Here is a 21,139-nt window from a genome sequence, read left to right as displayed (position 1 = left end):
CCTTGCGCCAGAAGCAGTTTAGTCATGCTGGCCACATGACCCGGAAGGCTGTCTGTGGACAAATACCGGCTCCCTCAGCCTAAAAGCGAGATGAGACCCACAAATCCCATAGTCACCTTTGACTGGACTTAACCGTCCAGGGGTCATTTACCTTTCTACCTTTTACATAAACTGGCCTCTGAGCAACTTTAAGTTTTGCAAAGTGGCTCTTGCTCATCTGGGAACGGATATCATTTGCTTGTACCTGGCTAAATTAACCCGCTGACTTCTAGGGAGGAGTGGGATGCCCTCCAGTGGCTTGCGCCAGACTGCTTCAGAAATAAGCCAAAAACGCAGGAGATTGCTAATCTTATTTTCAAAGCAAACCGAAGGCTTACTCATCTTCATCCCTATGGGTTTCCACCCACCTACCCAGTCCCCTTCTGCCTCTTCTCCCCTGCTGTTCCCCTACATCACCTCTGTCCAACCTTAACAGGAAGTGATCACACTAAAGGAAATGGGAAGAAGAAGAGTTTGGATTTGACACCCACTTTATCACTACCCAAAGGAGTCTCAAAGCGGCTAACATTCTCCCTTCCCTTCCTCCCCCACAACAAACACTCTGTGAGGTGAGTGGGGCTGAGAGACTTCAGAGAAGTGTGACTAGCCCAAGGTCACCCAGCAGCTGCATGTGGAGGAGCAGAGAGGCGAACCCAGTTCACCAGATTACGAGTCTACCGCTCTTAACCACTACACCACACGGGCTCTGGTTGGATGCCTCTGTCTGCCCACACTAATGCACATGTCTTGTGCCATGCATGCTGCAAAGCAGTATACCAGGATGCAAGCCCATGAACAGCCCTTGGGAAATGTAATTTTCCTAAGGTCTGCTGCCATACTAGCAATATCAAGCAATAAGGACCTCTCATATATTGAATACAGTGGTACCCCGCAAGACGAATGCCTCGCGAGACAAAAAACTCGCAAAACGAAAGGTTTTTTCGTTTTCGAGTTGCCTCGCAAGACGAATTTCCCTATGGGCTTGCTTCGCAAAACGAAGCTTGCCCCGGGGACAGCGGGTCTTCTCTTTTGAAGCAAGGGGCGGCGGGGAGAAGCGATCTTCTCCCCGCAGCCCCAGGTCCGGGGACAGTGGGAAGCGCTTCCCGCTGCCCCCGGACCTCTTTTGAAGCAAGGGGCTGCGGGGAGATCGCTTCTCCCGGTGCTCCGAAGCGGGGCGGGGGGGTGGGAACACCTTCCCCCGCCGCCCCGCTTCTCCCGGTGCTCCGAAGCGGGGCGGGGGGTGGGAACACCTCCCCCCACCGCCCGGCTTCGGAACGGTGCTCCGAAGCGGGGCGGGGGGTGGGAACACCTCCCCCCACCGCCCGGCTTCGGAACGGTGCTCCGAAGCGGGGCGGGGGGTGGGAACACCTCCCCCCACCGCCCGGCTTCGGAACGGTGCTCCGAAGCGGGGCGGGGGGGTGGGAACACCTTCCCCCACCGCCCCGCTTCGGAACGGTGCTCCGAAGCGGGGTGGGGGGGTGGGAACACCTTCCCGCACCGCAGCGCTTCGGAACGGTGCTCCAGGGCGGGGCGGGGGGCTGAGAACACCTTCCCCCACCGCCCGGCTTCGGAACGGTGCTCCGAAGCGGGGCGGGGGGGTGGGAACACCTTCCGCCACCGCCCGGCTTCGGAACGGTGCTCCGAAGCGGGGCGGGGGGTGGGAACACCTTCCCCCACCGCCCTGCTTCGGAACGGTGCTCCGAAGCGGGGCGGGGGGGCGGGAACACCTTCTGACCAGTCTTTGTCCCCCCTGCCTGCCTTCCCAGGGGCTTTTAAATCGCCCCGGACAGCGGAGAAGTCCTCCGCTGTCCCAGGGTTTTTTAAAATGCTGGGGGTGGGAAGAAAAGCCCTTATTCCCCCCCCCCCAGCCTTCAGAAGAGGTCCGGGGACAGACTGTCCCCGGACCTGGTCTGAAGGCGGTTTCCCTAGGAACGCATTAATTGATTTTCAATGCATTCCTATGGGAAACCGTGCATCGCAAGACGAAAAACTCGCAAGACGAAGAGACTTGCGGAACGAATTAATTTCGTCTTGCGAGGCACCACTGTATATGCACATCAAGATTTTGTCAAATATACACATCTACCTATTACATGCTTCGTACATATAGAATCCAAAAGAGATAGGTAAAGTGTGGAATATCTTTACAATCGTACCTTGGAAGTCAAATGGAATCTGTTCCGAAAGTCTGTTCGACTTCCAAAGCGTTCAAAAACCAAAGCGCGGCTTCTGATTGGCTGCAGGAAACTCCTGCAGCCAATCGGAAGCTGTGAAAGCCCCATCAGATATTTGGCTTCCAAAAGAACATTCGGAAACCAGAAAAGTCACTTCCAAGTTTCGATGGTTCGGGAGCCAAAACGTTTGAGAACTAGGCTGTTCAAAAACCAAGGCATGACTATATTTCATTTAACTTGGAAAGATGTTTTATTTTACTTTTATTTGTTAGTATAGCTTGATTTAAATTTGCCAGATAAGATTGCCTTGGGGTTTTGAGCCAACTTGCGGCTATTCACGCATTACGATATGCAAGAAAATCTGCTGGTGGCAGGAATGGATCTGTAAATCTGAAGTTCACAAATTGCCATAACCAATGACTGGAGAGGGGAGAGATGGGATAAGCTGAGAGTAGTTTTCTGAATCATTGCCTACAATCTGGCAAGCATAATTGAGCAATGTAGTCCATCACCTTAGGCAACCCTGTAGGTTTATAGCTTTGCTGGAGCCAAGAAATCAAAAAGGATTCCAGCTTACTTTAGATTAGAAGAACCATGTTTGCCTACCATGGTTGGCCTATGTTGCCATCTTTGGAAGCAGGGAAGTATTTATTTTCAGGTTATTGGTTTTGTTTTGTTCCTATTTTTTTCCTATTTTGTATTGCATTTTTCTGTTGTGAAAAATTTAATAAATTACTATTATTATTATTATTATTATTAGATTCAGATAATTTTATATAAAAATTCTAAACCTCCTTAATGTTCAAACATATCTCTGAATACCTGGGGTACACATTCAGTTTGTTGTTGTTGTTTAGTCATTAAGTCGTGTCCGACTCTTCGTGACCCCATGGACCAGAGCACGCCAGGAACTCCTGTCTTCCACTGCCTCCCACAGTTTAGTCAAACTCATGCTGGTAGCTTCGAGAACACTGTCCAACCATCTCATCCTCTGTCATCCCCTTTTCCTTGTGCCCTCCATCTTTCCCAACATCAGGGTCTTGTCCAGGGAGTCTTCTCTTCTCACAAGGTGAGTATTGGAGTCTCAGCTTCACGATCTGTCCTTCCAGTGAGTACTCAGGGCTGATTTCCTTCAGAATGGATAGGTTTGATCTTCTTGCAGTCCATGGCACTCTCAAGAGTCTCCTACAGCACCATAATTCAAAAGCATCAATTCTTTGGCGATCAGTCTTCTTTATGGTCCAGCTCTCACTTCCATACACCATAGCTTTAACTATACGGACCTTTGTTGAAAAGGTGATGTCTCTGCTTTTTAAGATGCTGTCTAGGTTTGTCATTGCTTTTCTCCCAAGAACACATTCAGCTGGGGAATTGTTATTTTCTTCAATCTCTAGCTGAAGGAAAAAAAAACAATTCCTAAGGAAAAACTGGGGGGAAACACAAAAAAGTTTATTAATCACTGTAACTGGGACAAACTGAAAGAGAGAAAAATGCCGAGTTCATCCTCCAGCAGTTCATTAACTTTGTTTAATAGATCGGGGGCTTAAAGTGCATTCTGTTTCGCACCTTTATTGCTTTTTGCCGTGGCCTTTCACTTTTCTGATATCACTTAAAAGAAAAAGTCTGCTGATATACGGTTTCCAACAAGTTTAGTACCAAACGGATGCTGCATCAGAGTGTTGCATCTTCCAGTGTCTTATTAAAAAAGCCAGCATGAAACAGCTCAGGCAGCACTTTTCAAGATTGGTTTTACTTGAAGCCTGTGACCCATCACACTTGAGAAATTGTTCCTAAAACTGGGGGAAACAAAAATCTTAGGTAATTTTTGCGCCATTCCATTTTTTCTTAAATGATTCTTGTTGTTTATTGAAAATACCCACATATTCTCTAGAGTTCATAGGCGCTTTCCACCCCAAATATAACCTGGAGGAAATTGGGAGCTTTGAATAATCCGAGATTTCTTGCTTTTATTTATTTATTTTTAATACATTTTTTATTAATTTTGTAACATATCATTTCCAACAGTCATTTAACATACATTTTTGTCTTATACAATATTTTAGACTTCCGTCAACTACCTCTGAAGATTCTCCATTCTTCATCACTTAATCTGCATTTCTTAATTACTCTATTACTTTTAATTATCCTTAACTGATATTCTCTTCATAATCGTGCAATATTTCCCATTATCCTCCTTACAAAACTTCTTGCAGTCCTACTAGCGTAATCTGTTTATTACAATTGCTTTTCAGATAATTCAAATATTTACTCCAGTAAATACTTGCTGATTGGCTTTTAAACTGGTTGGGCCCGTGACGGGATTTCCATTGGTGTCACTCGGCTGACGGTAAAACTTCTGTGAGTGGAACTGGAGAGAGAAGCTATTTACCCTGCAGCCCCTCCATCAGATGTATGGAACATATTTAGAAACCGCAACACACCTTCATTCACACAAAGAGAAAGTGGGTAAAAAAGAAGACAGCCCAGCAGAAAAGAGGACTCCCTCACAGCAGTGGCGTAGCAAGGTCAGGTGGTACCCGGGGCAGAAAATATATTGTCACCCCCCCCACATGTAAATTTTTTTTTTTGGCTTGCAAAAATGGTTTGACTTTATTTCATTATTTCATTATTTATTAATTTTTTTTGCGGAGACAAAGTTGTTGAGCTTTCTTTGTGCAGCCAGAATTGTTGAGCTAAGGGAGAGCCGGCCGATGGACGGACCATTTTGGCAGCAGGAAGCCGGCGTGCACAAAAACCACACAGCATTTTCTCACCCCCCCTTGGAGGTGACACCCGAGGCAGACCACACCCACCACATCCACCTTGCTCCGCCTCTGCCTGACCGCTTTCTGATGACAGTATATGCAGGAACTCTGTGCATAAGAGTGCATGCATAATTCTGTACCAAAGTTTAGGACTTCCCCATGGGCTTTCATTTTAGTGTAATGTGAACACAGTGCTTGGGCTCATTTCTTGACTTATCACACCCCACACACTGAGATAAGAGTGTCAGGTGCACCAGGTTACCATAGCAACACTAACAGGGACAAGTGTATGACTTCCTGAGTTATTCACCCTTCCATTGGTTCAGGAATGTAGAGATGGGTCTCTAGGGCATTGCTTTCATTATGTCCATGGTGGTCATGTCCTGCCCTGTTTGCTGTCAGGGTCTGACTCTGAATCTGTGAGCATCAGGGGAAGAAGCTACGGGTTTTACATTGCAGCATGGTGATAGTGTTAGCATATCTCTCTGTACATATGTATCATTACTTCAGACACCAGAAGAACGGTATATAGTAGATAGTGATTTTTAGCTTTGTCTTGTGTCTAGAGACAAGGAACACTTTGTTACTTTGAACTGTGTGGGAGAGGAGTTTTCCCCTTAATCGAGGACTCTGAAAGTAGCTATTTTAATGAAAACAAGACTCTGCTGAGGTTCCACATACTGTACTCAGCAGATACATCACACTAGTTGACTTGTGGTGAAGTACCAGGTGACTTCCACAAGTCAACAACATTTCTCCTCATTTGGCATGGAAGATATGCATTTGGAAGTAGCTTTTGTATGCAGAACTGATATGCTTCCTTATCCACATTGCAGTGCTCAACTGGACCCCATATAACTGGTTGGAAGCACTTTTTTACATGCATAGAACCCAGCTTGGGCTGTCAATAATAACACATGTGGCTGGGATGTACGCAACTGATATTTTAAATGTCTATACTCAAAAATTTAACATGTAACTAGGACAAACATGTTTAGAAGCTTGTTTGTCATACAGGTACACTCAGTGGAGAGCCAACATTGGCTGTAGATTCCAACACATGCTCACTGGATCACAAATCTTGTGTATGAAAGAGCTCTTCATCCCTACCTCGCCTTACTGAAACAGCAACCTGCTTTTGCATTCCAGGACTGCAGGTAGCTCAAATAAATAAGCCAATTTTATCCAAGTTTACAGAGAGAAAATATATTTTGGCCATCAGAAAATTTGGGGGAACTGGAATTTTTGGTAGATTTCTTCAATAACAATGCCAAATTGGTTGCTAAATCAGTCTTTTCAATATTTGGGATTTTTTTTAAAAAAGACACATGTTCTGTAGATTTCAAACTAATAGGTCTGAAGTACCTGTGGTCTCACAGCTGGTTCAGCCTAATGTCCATTCTGATTGACTCAATAGGAGGCTAATCTGTCTACCTTTTTCCTTACTGCCTTTGCAAAGTAGCTGAAATGCTAAAGCTTTTGTGTCTGTTACAAACTCTTCCCATTGTAATCATTACTTCTGGTTTTCCCCAGGAGATTCTGAAATTCGTACCAGTCCTCCTTTTGTGCTTCTGATCAGTCATCAGGAAAAAAATTTTTGGTCTTGTCCTGACTACATTCAAATGTAACTAGGGAGAGCCTCAGGCTGTATGTTTGTCATCCAGCTATATCAAACCTGCATTTTTCTGGTATTTTCTGGTGTAATTTGTTCTGGTATATTCTGTCCTAGACCTACACCTTTTTTCTTAGTGGACTCACCAAACCTGTACCACACAGCTAATGGTAAAAGGGGTCTAAATCTAGATCGAGAGAAGGGGGCTTGGCAACGGAACATGAAGATATCAGAGAAAATAACCATCATTGTCTTTTAAGCAGGCGTCTCTTAGTTTTGTGGCTGCTGTCACGCCTGCTTCTTGGGAGAAAAGCAATGACAAACCTAGACAGCATCTTAAAAACCAGAGACATCACCTTGCCAACAAAGGTCCGTATAGTTAAAGCTATGGTTTTCCCAGTAGTGATGTATGGAAGTGAGAGCTGGACCATAAAGAAGGCTGATCACCGAAGAATTGATGCTTTGGAATTCTGGTGCTGGAGGAGACTCTTGAGAGTGCCATGGACTGCAAGAAGATCAAACCTCTCCATTCTGAAGGAAATCAGCCCTGAGTGCTCACTGGAAGGACAGATCCTGAAGCTGAGGCTCCAATACTTTGGCCACCTCATGAGAAGAGAAGACTTTCTGGAAAAGACCCTGAGGTTGGGAAAGATGGAGGGCACAAGGAGAAGGGGACGACAGAGGACGAGATGGTTGGACAGTGTTCTCAAAGCTATCAGCATGAGTTTGACCAAACTGCGGGAGGCAGTGGAAGAAAGGAGTGCCTGGCGTGCTCTGGTCCATGAGGTCATGAAGAGTTGGACACGACTAAATGACTAAACAACAACAACCATCATTGTTGCCAAATCCAGAGTTTGAAAGGGCCTCTGAAGTTCCTTCTTCTTCTTCTTCTTCTTCTTCTTCTTCTTCTTCTTCTTCACCCAACATGTGGTGGGAAGACATTGCCTATAGTGAAACTCTGCTTTCCTACTAAATTATTTGAGATACATTAATCATCTAAGCTAAGGCAAGGATAGCCAAGTGTGCTCCTCCATCATTCCTGACCATGAGCAATGCCAACTGAGCTGAGGAGAAATTGCCAGCCCTAGACCTTAATGCAGGGGTAGGCATTCCTAGTGAGCAACTGAACAAGGAAAGAAACATGCATGCCTGGCCCTCTTGGTGTAATGTGAACTGGGTTGAATTACACAATGCTTGGGCCCATTTCTTGAGTGAGCACATCCCCCATGCTGGATATTCTGAGATAAGGGTACCAGGTGCACTGGGTTACCATAGCAACACCAGCAGGGGCGAGTGCATGACTTGCTGAGACATTCACCATGGTTCTGGAACCAGGTTTGGAGACTAAGCTCTGCTGGAACCTGATTCAGTTTAAGCCTCAAAACTATGGTTGTGAGTCTGGCCTATACATTTCATGATCTTTTAAATTTACCAGTTGGAATGTCCATCCTTCCTTCCTTTTTCTGTTATATTTGCAAAAAAACCAACAAACAAAAAAACCCACCAAGGGACTGTATCCTTTGTGTGTGTAATTGTTTGTGTAAGAAATGATCTATGTTTTCATTTATTGCTAGTTAAGATTTGAAGAGGCTATGTTGGAAATGTCAGAACAATTTATGAAATGAGGTTTGGTTTTTTTCATATTTACACGTATAGGAGGCAAAACATAATTTACTAGTAAATTATGGAAATGGGGATGGCATTCAGACACTTACAGAAGGCACTCGGGTGACTTTTAAAATCTTAAGAATTGTGGATCAGTGCCAAAGGTCATGTACACTACATTTCTGCATTTTATTCCATCATCTGCATTTTAAGTGATGTCTAAAATGTGTTAAAAGGTGGTTGCTATTTTGAATGGCAGCTGCTTTCAGATAAAGACACCTTTATAAGATTGATTTGTGAAGCTCATTTTCTAACCTTTTCAACCTATCTGCCAATTACCTTTTAGTCTGCCTTCCCCAGCCAGTCAGTTCTCTCCACGACCAGGCACTGAGAACTTCTGCCTGATGCTGTTGTGGCCTTGAGGAAACCCAAAAGGTCTCAACATGCCGCAAGCTTAGTAAACCACAAGCTTAATAAGAGTCAACAGTGTGATGCACCAATGGCAGAGTTCTTTCCAGATCTGGAGCCAATAAGCACACCAGTGGATGAAGAATAAGTAATGCTTCGTTTGCATAAGGTTAATAGCAGCAGAGGGACGCGGGTGGCGCTGTGGGTTAAACCACAGAGCCTAGGGCTTGCTGATCAGAAGGTTGGCAGTTCGAATCTCTGTGACGGGGTGAGCTCCCGTTGCTCGGTCCCAGCTCCTGCCAACCTAGCAATTCGAAGGCACGTCAAAGTGCAAGTAGATAAATAGGTACCACTCTGGCGGGAAGGTAAACGGCATTTCCGTGCGCTGCTCTGGTTCGACAGTGGAACAGACTCTCTTGGAAGGTGGTGGGCTCTCCATCCTTGGTGGTTTTTAAGCAGACGTTGGATGGTCATTTGTCACGGATGCTTTAGTTGAGATTCCTGCATTGCAGGGGGTTGGACTAGATGACCCCCTGAGTCCCTTCCAACTCTCCAGTTCTGCGATTCTATGATTCAATTCCATTGAGAGCTCATTCTCTGGAGGCAAGGCAAGGAATGACCCAACCAACTCCATCTAGAGATGGTGAAGAGGAACCCTCTTCCCCACCACTGCCTGAATTCTACCCACCTCCAGTTCTGAGTTCCTCCTCTTACAGATCCTGTTAACCCTGCACCATCCTGGATGGTGCCATGACGATTGTCCTATGAGCCAGGCATGCAGGCAGTTGTCTCTCTCGTCACCTCCAGAATCTCCTCAATGCTCACAACCCTTTGATAAGTAAAAAAAACTGGAGGACTGGCAGACGCAGCTGATGGACTACATGGAGTTGGCAGAAATGACTGGCAGAATTCGAGATCTGAGCGAAGAAACAATGGAGGAGGACTGGAAAAAATTTAAGGACTATTTGCAAAAACATTATAAGTTGTTTGAATGTTAAGATTGCGCACGATTAAGAAACGTTATGCTTCTGCAATTTATTTTAAGTAAATGATAAAGCAAGTATTGATGGAAAAAAATGAGACAAATTAGAAACAAAATATTATGTTTATTAAGAGTGTTAAAACTAAATTACAAATTTTCGAAATTGGTAACATAATAAATTTAAAGGTATAATAAGATGGGAAACAAGATAACAAATTGCTGAACTGGCTAGAATAATGAATGCAATGCTGAGAGGATGCGAGGAGGTCCAAAAATGAGCCGTCGAAGGACGTTATGAAAGTATTTTAACTTTTTCTTCTTTTTCTTTACTTTTCTTTATATATATATAAAAAAAATGTTTCTTGCATGTTGCTGTGTAAACAAATCTGTTAACCTATGGAAAGAAACGCAATAAAAATTTTATATAAAAAAAAAAAAGATAAGTAAAAATTCTGGGGTGAGAGACTACTCAACAGCCCATCTTATTGGGGTACAAGTCCCCCGCAGGTCCATGCGGTCAGTAAAAGAAGGAAATTACAGCCAAGTAATTTGGAGCAAGGACGCGGGTGGTGCTGTGGGACTTGACATCTTTCCGCAGGGCCTGCAAGACAGAGCTGTTCCACCAGGCCTTTGGCCAAGGCACAGCCTGACCCACTCCTTTGGTAATCCTCACAGAACTCTAGCCCATGGTTGCCATTAATTTGATTTGAACTGGTTTTATAATGAATTGATTTTAGAATGCTGTATTATTTTACTGTTGTTAGCCGCTCTGAGCCTGGCTTCAGCTGGGGAGGGCGGAATATAAATAGATTTTTTTTATTATTATTAGGGCTTGCCAATCAGAAGGTCGGTGGTTCGAATCCCCACAATGTGGTGAGCTCCTGTTGCTCAGTCCTAGCTCCTGCCAACCTAACAATTTGAAAGCACATCAAAGTGCAAGTAGATAAATAGGTACCACTTCAGCGGGAAGGTAAATGGCATTTCTGTGTGCTGCTCTGGTTCGCCAGAAGTGGCTTAGTCATGCTGGCCATATGACCCAGAAGCTGTACGCTGGCTCCCTTGGCCAATAAAGCGAGATGAGTGCCGCAACCGCAGAGTTGTCCCTGACTGGACCTAATGGTCAGGGGTCCCTTTACCTTTTAATTAGGAGCAAAACAGCGGTCAGTAGGCCATGATCTTTATTGTTGCACAAAAGGTCCCCACAGGATTAAGGATAACGATAACAATATCTTTATTGTCATTGTCCCTTGTGGAACAATGAAATTGAAAACTACATAAAACTACATAAAAACTACATAAAACTACCACAAAGCTACATAAAACTACATAAAACTACATAAAAACTACAGAAGGAACCCAAAGCATGGGGCAACATTGACTTTTAAAACTTCCTACAATATCCCAAAATACGGTTCGTACAGTATCATTGATACATCATCTTTACATCACTGATGTGTCACAAAGGGGACGGGTAGACAGGGGTTACACTAGTTCAGGGGTCTGCAACCCACGGCTCCGGAGCCGCATGTGGCTCTTTTACACCTTTGCTGTGGCTCCGGGGCGGATACTAGCAAGGGGATGAGGTGCATTGTGCGCCCCGACACTCCCCACTGTGGCGGGCGCTGTACTGGCTGTGACGTCACATGGGGGCGGTGCGTGCGTTAGTCACGCACTGTCCCGACGTCACCTTCCCGCCCACCTGCCCGCTACATTGTAAGGGGCATGTACGCTGGTCACTGCATTGAAAGGGGGCATGTACGCTGGTCACTGTTTTGAAGGGGAGTGAAGAACACACACACACACAAAAAAAGGTAACTTGTTAATTTAGCGTTTATTTCTATGAGGAGGAGTAAATCTGAGGGGTCAAACAAAGAAATAATAAAAAGTGACAAAAAAGTTATTTTTATAATGACGAGTTCTGTGGCTCCCAGGTTTTTTTTCTTCGGAAACGGGTCCAAGTGGCTCTTTTTGTCTTTAAGGTTGCAGACCCCTGCACTAGTTCAACCTTGGCAAATATGTCCAGAAAGATCCTTGGTTAGCATAGGCAAGACATGTCCAGGGACCTCTCAAGTACCCACCATCAGAAGACAACAGAGCTCCCTTTGCACATTCATAACTTGGGGCAAGTCTGGTGATGGGCTTTTGGAAACTAACAGCTCATCATTTGTCAACCCTGGGCACTTCCCTGGGTGGGGTGTGTGTACATGTCCTCACGCTTGAGGGATTATGGTGGGAGGTGGCAGGGAAAAAAGTCCTTTTTCCAAGGGCAAAATGTTGTTGGAATGGAGGAAATTGGCAAAGGGGGTGATTCTATATGATTTATAAAGCTAGGTATCTTCCCTCAGCTGTCAAGTCGAAAGGATACATTCAGGCATAATATTTGTAACATTTAACAACTTTAAAGATGTGTTGTTGCCCCCCCCCCCCGGTCATTTCCGTAACACTTTGATGCTTCTCTTCCAATCTTCACCTCAAGCCAGTGATTCAGCTCTTGGGGGGCTGACTATAATACCAGGGATTCCTAGGATCTTTCTTCTTCAGCTGCAGACTCCAGCTTTCTTTCTCTCCCAGCTTTTTCTGATCAGCAGTCTCACTGAGTCACACACTCACCTCCACAGTGGTAAAACTGGCCTATTTGTGTTCAGGCAACCTACCCTTCAACCAAACAGACTTCAGTGGCATAGAATTCTTCCTCTTATCATTGTTGTTATTTAGTCATTTAGTCGTGTCCAACTCTTTGTGACCCCATGGACCAGAGCATGCCAGGCACTCCTGTCTTCCACTGCCTCCCGCAGTTTGGTCAGACTCATGCTGGTAGCTTTGAGAACACTGTCCAACCATCTCGTCCTCTGTCATCCCCTTCTCCTTGTGCCCTCCATCTTTCCCAACATCAGGGGTTTTTTCCAGGGAGTCTTCTCTTCTCATGAGGTGGCCAAAGTACTGGAGCCTCAGCTTCAGGATCTGTCCTTCCAGTGAGCACTCAGGGCTGATTTCCTTCAGAATGGAGAGGTTTGATCTTCTTGCAGTCCATGGGACTCTCAAGAGTCTCCTCCAGCACCATAATTCAAAAGCATCCATTCTTCAGCGATCAGCCTTCTTTATGGTCCAGCTCTCACTTCCATACATCACTACTGGGAAAACCATAGCTTTAACTATACGGACCTTTGTTGGCAAGGGTATGTCTCTGCTTTTTTTATTCTGCTGCTTTTTAAGACGCTGACTAGCCTCTTATCATATTTATCTGTAAATGAAGACCCAAGACTATATGTTTGCCTTTCACTCACTTTTGTTTTTTGCATGTTCATTTCAAAACTTTGGTTCATTTCTGCCAACCTGACAGAGGAAAGCACAGGGCAGCTAATTAAAAAGGTTCTAAATGTTGTGATTCATCAGCTGTTTCACCTTTTGGGGCGGAGGGATTGAGGTGAAGTAACTACTTTTTGATAAACTGCCCTTCTCTGCCAGTCAATTAAGGCTTGACCATGTCATCCTGTCACTTAGGAAGCCTTTTATAGCACCATTATGCAAATCACCATTATGCAAATCTTCCACCTTGGCAACATGTTCTCTTCCTGGTTCTGTGCCTATTAACAGATACAGTAGGAATGAGAAGTCCAGAGGTTGGCAAAGTGGCAACAAAGTGATATGGAGATAAAGGTTCAAGCCCAGGGGTAGGCACCCAAAGGCCCGGGGGCCAGATGCGGCCCAATCACCTTCTCAATCCGGCCTGTGGATGCTCCAGAAATCAGTGTGTTTTTATATGAGTAGAATGTGTCCTTTTATTTAAAATGCATCTCTGGGTTATTTGTGGGTCCTGCCTGGTGTTTCTACATGAGTAGAATGTGTGCTTTTGTTTAAAATGCATCTCTGGGTTATCTGTGGGGCATAGGAATTCGTTCATCCCCCCCAAAAAAAAATAATAATAATCCAGCCCACCACATGGTCTGAGGGACGGTGGACTGGCCCATGGCTGAAAAAGGTTGCTGACCCCTATTCAAGCCCATCTAGAGTTAGTCATAACCAAGTCTCAAAAGCAGTGCAATAAGCTGTGATTGGCTTCAGCATGACTAAGTCACTTACTTGTTTCAATGGGACTTTGTTTCAGTGGGTTTTTTGCTGGATTAGAGAGGAGAGATTTCTGTGCCCAGAGGTGTACCTAGGGTCCCTTGTACCATTGACAGGGAGCTGTATCGCCAGACATATATGCATCAAATACTCTATAGCCTCCAGTGATCTACCTTCCTACTGCCTTGCCATTTCTCCTACTGGTCAGCTCCTCGTTCTTGTCTGAACTCGCAATCTTATGCAGATAGCTGGTGACAGATTTCTGGTGTGATTTTTGGGCTCCCCCCTGGGCCTGCCCCCCACCTCTGTCTACGCCCATCATCACTTTTCAGGGATGACTCACAACCCAGTAAGAGTATCAGACGCATGCCCCTCATCCCTCATCCTTCTCCATGCAGAGAAAGTTGCAAATGAATATGAGATCTCATTGATCCCATAATGTATTAATGCCTTTCTCCATTTCAGGATGGTAGCAAGTTGTGAGGTCATTCATACAGTTCATTCCGGTTTGCTCATTACTTTCTCCACATGGGTAGGCATACATTTGTTGGGAATTTTGCAGGAGAAAACTGGCTGGAGGGACGTTTTAGACCAGATAATTGATGGCTAAGGAATGGGGTTAAGCAGGCCCTCCCTCTTCTGGCTTCTGGGCACCATGCAAACCTTACTGTTGCTACACCCTTCTCCATCCTGGCATGCTGCAGCAACTCTGCCAGATGGAGGTCAGGTGAGTGGCACAGCCTGGTCATGCCATCTGCTGCTGCCCTTTTGTTGTTTAGTTGTTTTGTCATGTCCGACTCTTCGTGACCCCCTGGACCAGAGCACGCCAGGAACTCCTGTCTTCCACTGCCTCCCGCAGTTTGGTCAAACTCATGCTGGTAGCTTTGAGAACACTGTCCAACCATCTCGTCCTCTGTCATCCCCTTCTCCTTGTGCCCTCCATCTTTCCCAACATCAGGGATTTTTTCCAGGGAGTCGAGTCTTCTCATGAGGTGGCCAAAGTACTGGAGCCTCAGCTTCAGGATCTGTCCTTCCAGTGAGCACTCAGGGCTGATTTCCTTCAGAATGGAGAGGTTTGATCTTCTTGCAGTCCATGGGACTCTCAAGAGTCTCCTCCAGCACCATAATTCAAAAGCATCAATTCTTCAGCGATCAGCCTTCTTTATGGTCCAGCTCTCACTTCCATACATCACTACTGGGAAAACCATAGCTTTAACTATATGGACCTTTGTATAGCATATAAAAGGTAAAGGTACCTCTGCCCGTACGGGCCAGTCTTGCCAGACTCTAGGGTTGTGCGCTCATCTCACTCTAGAGGCTGGGAGCCAGCGCTGTCCGAAGACACTTCCGGGTCACGTGGCCAGTGTGACAAGCTGCATCTAGCAAGCCAGCGCAGCACATGGAAACGCTGTTTACCTTCCTGCCAATAAGCGGTCCCTATTTATCTACTTGCACCTGGGGTGCTTTCGAACTGCTAGGTTGGCAGGCGCTGGGACCGAGCAATGGGAGCGCACCCCGCCGTGGGGATTCGAACCGCCGACCTTTTGATCGGCAAGCCCTAGGCACTGAGGCTTTTACACACAGCGCCACCCGCGTCCCTGTCTTGTATAGCATATACTAAAGCTGAAAAGTGGCAGGTTTTCCAAAGTGTCCCAAAAGCATGTTGTAAAACTGGAATACTAGGGTCACATAGACAGCTCTTCCATTGCAGGACTTTGTGGTAGTGTCAGGCAGCAGAGGAACCAACCCCCACGACAGGTCTCCAGGAATGGACAAGACAAGGGAAAATCCTTGCCATCTGCTTTTATCCAATATTCACAGAGAAGAGAGGCTTGAGAATGTGGCCTCTTGGAAGAATGTCGTTGCTCCGAGTAAATCTCCCCTCTCCCCGCCCCTTCTCTCCCACTTCCTCATTTGTCATCCCTTCTATGGTTGGCGCTGAGGGCCCTTTGCTCTCCTATTTTTAAGGCTCGCCAGGTTCTGGGAGATGGTGGGTCTGGAATGCTTGCTAGTGCTAACGTTTCAGCCAGCTGCTCCAGCTCTGCCTCCTTCTCCTATACCATTACAGTGGTACCTCGGGTTACATACGTTTCAGGTTACATACACTTCAGGTTACAGACTCTGCTAACCCAGAAATAGTACCTCGGGTTAAGAACTTTGCTTCAGGATGAGAACAGAAATCATGCTCCGGCGGCACAGTGGCAGCAGGAGGCCCCACTCAGGTTTAGCAGGAGCTAAAGTGGTGCTTCAGGTTAAGAACGGACCTCCGGAATGAATTAAGTACTTAACCTGAGGTACCACTGTATTTCCCAACTTTTCCTCTTATCTTCCTCTGAGCTGTGATCTCCCTCAAACCGCTGTTGCAATTCTGAACTTTCTTCTTCTCTGGAAGGGTCAGGCTGGGGAGGCGGTCTCCACCATTCCTCCTCTGCCCAGTCCCTGACAGGTAGCTATTCATCAAGACAATTATAACAGTCCTCCAAAACTGCTTAATGTTTTCTTGCTTTCTGGGCATACAAGAAGCATTGAAGGAATTAAGGATGTAATAAGATGCAATATAGTAAAGGTAAAGGGCCCCTGACCGTTAAGTCCAGTCGCAAATGACTCTGGGGTTGCGGTGCTCATCTCGCTTTACTGGCCAAGGGAGCCGGTGTTTGTCTAAAGACAGTTTTTCTGGGTCATGTGGCCAGCATGACCAAGCTGTTTCTGGCGAACCAGAGCAGCACATGGAAACGCCGTTTACCTTCCCGCCAGAGCAGTACCTATTTATCTACTTGCACTTTGATGTGCTTTCGAACTGCTAGGTTGGCAGGAGCAGGGATCGAGCAATAGGAGCTCACCCCGTCACGGAGATTTGAACCGCCAACCTTCTGATCGGCAAGTCCTAGGCTCTGTGGTTTAACCCACAGCGCCACCCGCGTCCCAAGCTACAATATAATGTATAGCTAATTATTTTCTTCCCTGATCCTTCAAGGACTTGGCCTTACAAACATAGGAAGTGGCCTTTTACTGAGTGAGACCATTGATCCAGCTTGCTCTACACAGACTTGGCAACAGGTCTCCGGAGCTTTCCTGGGATTTCCCTGCTAATACAGTTAGCACTTTTGAGCACGTGGTTAGAAGGCGTTCCAAATTTCCTTGAAAGATCCCAGCTATTTAGATCCTTTCTGTTCTGGTTTCTAGAAGGGGTTTTTTTGGGGGGAGAGAAAATGCCTTGGTCACCCTGTTGGAAGATCTGTGCCAGGAGATAAAGAGGCCAATTGCTCCCTGTTGAGGGTATGCTGGGACTAAGCACGGAAAAGCTTGCCTCTGTGCATTGTGCAGAGTGTGGGAAAGGGCCCTTGAAGAGGCAGTGATAAGAAGAGAGCAAGACATGATCAGCAATGCACCTGCAGCTAAACGCTCACTCAAACCCAGCAATCAAAGTATTCTGATAAACCCCTAATGAAAAAAGATGAGAGTTGCTGTGCTTAACGCAGCATTTGAGAAGCTCTGGAGCACTGTTCTTGTCAGCGGTGCTGAACTGTGAGGCACGAGTCTGCGAGCACTTGATCAAATGGTGCCGGCTGCTGCATGCTGTCTCTTGCAAGTTCCCTGGAAGGGTTGCTTTTACGGAACTGACACAGCAAAGTCTTGAGATCCGAAACGGAATTGCCCTCCTAACAGCTCTGAAGTGGGAGCACTCGCTGCATATAATGCCATGTGAAGAAAGTCCAACTCAGCTCTCTGGGAGGGAGCACTGAAATCAAGAAGCATCAAGATGCACACGAGGAAAGGGGCTTCAGTTAACCCCTTCCTTGCATCTGTGTGGTCAGTTTGTTTCCTCAGTTCACCCCACCACACTGGCAACTTTTGTGTGTGCATATGTGTGTGTTAGCAAAGTGCTGGCAAAATCCTCCCTTTCCCTTCAGATTGCACAGTGGCTTGGCAGCTGACTGGAATGATTTGCTTGCTCGAAGAATGTTGACTTTGGAATGGGAGTCCGAGGGACTGCAAACAGTGGGTATAGTTGTGATTATATTTGCGTCTCTGAAGCTGCTGCATTTGCTCGGACTGATTGATTTTACAGAAGGTAAAGTGGTCACTCTGGTTTGTGCTGTTTGTAGGTAGAGAGTGTCTGGTGTTCTAAAAGAGGCTGTGTAAGTACATTAGCTGTTTGGGGTGCAAAATCTGTGGATGCCATTTGCCAAATAACGTATCATTTATGAACTTGTGGTTTGTACATTATTATTATTATTATTATTATTATTATTATTATTCACTTTATAGTTACAGATAGGTAGCCGTGTTGGTCTGCCATAGTCAAAATAAAAAATTCCTTCCAGTAGCACCTTAAAGACCAAGGTGCTACTGGAAGGTGCTACTTTAAGGTGCTACTGGAAGGAATTTTTTATTTTATCCACTTTATAATCAGTGAAGTTTTAAAGTACTGCATTTTGCTGCCTTTAACATATGCATTCATTCATCAGTCGCAGCAACCTTTTAAACCCAGTTGAAAACTTCAGAACTGGAACTAACTTTCTCCACATAGGCTTAAATAAATGAATCAGGTACTTTCCTGATTCCATGTTAATGATAAAATTCATTTCTTTCATGAGCAAACGACTTATAAAAACCACTTTGTATGCATTCCACTACTTTATCATTTCAGCACAGCAGATATATAGGTTTAGGAATTACTCCGTGTCGATCAATATTTCAAGCTATGCCAAAGTCCTGGTTGCAATATGAGTTTTTGCAGTGGAAAATAATACAATAGCTTGCATTTGTATTGACTTACATTTTCTGTTGGGAAAATTTCAGTGTATAGGGGCATTATATGTTTAAGTGGAACTTCTCATTGGATTCAGCAGGAAGCTTTTTAACCACCGGCAAATGACTAGGTGCTAATGTTTGTATTCGTAATTTGCAATATTTTCTCCATAATTTTTTGTTTAAATTTGGTCCTAAAATGAATATTATACACAACTCTAATTTATTCATAGTTTAGATATGTGTAACTGTTTTATATATGCTGCAGATTGCTTTGAGATGTGTCAAGAGAAGTGATTCATAAATAAAAGCAGCAGCAGCAGCAACAATTTCTCTGTGTTGTGGGAAACCAAAACAATTTGATTTCATAGTGATTAAAACTCTTTCCCAAGCAACCCCGGTTCATTTTATTAGAAGATGCAGAGGCTGTAACCATGCAACAAATGTCTAAAATCTGTGTTCTCTCTGAAGTTTCCCTTTGTATACTAGGGGTTTTGCTTTGTTGTCAGTAGTAATGTGCATAATCAGTGCAAAAGTGACTCCAGAATACTTTGTTTATTTTAAAGCTTGTTCCATATCTCAGTAGTTAATCTGAAAGTGGTGTGAATTTCTGACAGTGGCAAGAGCACCATCCTGCTACTAAAGTCTATGCTTTATAGCCACCCTGAAAAAATACTCGTGATCCCGCTTAATTGTCTGGCAATATCTCATGCCAGATAAGATCAATCAATATTATTTGTGGGGCAGGAATCAGGGGGCAGTCTGGGAGGGACATTATTTTTGGCAGCCCCTAGACTGTATAATTCCTCCCCACAGAAGTGCATCTTCCATCACTGTTATGTAGTTGTCAAATGCTCAGTGGCAGTACACACCCCTCCCCCTCCCTTCCCTGCCTCCTCATCCGCCGCCACCGCTTCCTCCCCCCCCCCCCCGGAGGCATTTTGGTGTGACCCACCAAAGTGGGTCTACCACAGAGTGGTGCAGCTAGGACGACTGTTTTCTTGACATGCAAGCCGATCTGCTCCGACACTTTGTGGTAGAGCAAAGCAGTCCGCCTCTACCACAAAATGGTGTGGCTAGAGTGTCTTGCAGGGACGCGGGTGGCGCTGTGGGTTAAACCACAGAGCCTAGGACTTGCCGATCAGAAGGTTGGCAGTTCGAATCCCTGCGACGGGGTGAGCTCCCGTTGCTCGGTCCCTGCTCCTGCCAACTTAGTAGTTTGAAAGCACATAAAAATGCAAGTAGATAAATAGTTACCACTCAGGCGGGAAGGTAAACGGCGTTTCCGTGCACTGCTCTGGTTCTCCAGAAGCGGCTTAGTCATGCTGGCCACATGACCCAGAAGCTGTACACCGGCTCCCTCGGCCAATAAAGCGAGATGAGCACCACAACCCCAGAGTCGGTCACGACTGGACCTAATGGTCAGGGGTCCCTTTACCCTTTACCTTTAGAGTGTCTTGCTAGCTGTGGAAAGGAGGGGGGGAAGCTGGCTGATCTAGCCATGCCACTTTGTGGTAGAGGTAGACCCACCAAAACACCTCCAGGGAAACAGTGGCAGTGGAGGAAGAGGCGAAAAGAGGTGGTGGTACAGTGTACCATGGTGTACCACCACATACCACCTCAAAAAACCTGTATATGCTGAAGATACACCTCTTTACCTTGGCCTTTCACAACGCACAAACACATATATTAAGACCCGCCTAACTCTTGTGACTCTTGTAATTTATTTTAAACTGTTTTTAATACTGTGTTTTAACATTGTTTAAACCTGCCTTAGGACTTTGTGGTGAGGTTCAGGTAAAAAATTGAATTAATAACAGCAGTAGCAGTAACAGCAGACTCCATGACCTCTGCAGTATTTTTCATTCTATAGAATAAAATGGATAGTGGCTATAATCCATTGCTCCCTCTCCTCACCAGTGTGCAAACAGTGGAAACCCAGTGAGTGACCAAAGAACAGGCATGAAATGGAAGAGCCTGGCATATTTCTCTCCCTGCTCTCCAGCCACATACAATCTGTTCAAGTAGGACTGAGCAACATCTGGTTTTCAACATCGTGATATATCACCAGCTAAACATCATGATATACTGATATATCACAATGTCTGAAATAAGGATGAAGCTATGTGGAGGCATTGGCTGGCTTCACGTTTTTTCCTGCATCGTGATTTTTGCTTAGTACACACACACACATCATGTTTCACGATATACCATTTAGTTTCTGGGCCCAATTCAAAGTGCTGGTTTTGACCTATAACGCCTTAAACGGCTCAGGACTGCAATACCTCAAGGACCTCCTCTTCCCATATGAACCTACCCGGACCCTGAAATTATCTTCCAAGTCCCTCCTTCGTGTGCCTCCTTCTCGAGAGGTCCAGAGGGTGGCAACACGAGAACGGGGCCTTCTCTGCAGTGGCTCCCCGTCTATGGAAAGCTCTCCCCATGGAACTTCACCTGGTGCCTTCATTCTACACCTTCATTATACATTATACACCTTTAGGCGCCAGGCAAAAGCCTTTCTTTTTACGCAGGCCTTTGTTTGACCTGATCGACATCCTGTACCCTTTGAAAATGTGGCACTTTTTGGGGTGTTGGGTGTTACTGGGTTATTGTTTTCACTTTGATTTTATATATTGTGACCTTTTATGTGAACCGCCCTGAGACCTCCGGGTATAGGGCGGTATATAAATTCTAATAAGAATAATATATTGCCCAGTCAAAAATTATGAAACCGATA

General features: G+C 45.4%; 1 protein-coding gene across 12 annotated transcripts in view; it reads left to right on the top strand.

The window, feature by feature from the left end:
- The window catches only part of KCNIP4 (potassium voltage-gated channel interacting protein 4), a 437,188-nt gene that overhangs the window by 319,632 nt on the left and 96,417 nt on the right, over positions 1–21,139 (top strand). Inside the window, exon 1 of one of the 12 annotated variants that reach the window (XM_081207933.1) lies at positions 17,206–17,460. The exons of 9 other annotated variants lie outside the window; for them this stretch is intronic. Coding sequence is in view for 2 of the 3 variants with exons in the window: in XM_081207931.1 (XP_081064057.1) it covers positions 17,515–17,722 (208 nt within the window). In the remaining variant the exon portion in view is untranslated. Of the gene's footprint in view, positions 1–17,205; positions 17,461–17,496; positions 17,723–21,139 lie in introns of those variants that run through there. 2 more of the 12 variants (XM_081207931.1, XM_081207938.1) reach the window with 2 other exon arrangements.

This window comes from Podarcis bocagei, assembly GCF_964188305.1.
Source record: "Podarcis bocagei genome assembly, chromosome: 9".
In the NCBI taxonomy this organism is placed as follows: Eukaryota; Metazoa; Chordata; class Lepidosauria; order Squamata; family Lacertidae; genus Podarcis; species Podarcis bocagei.
This window is presented reverse-complemented; position numbering and strand designations above follow the sequence as displayed.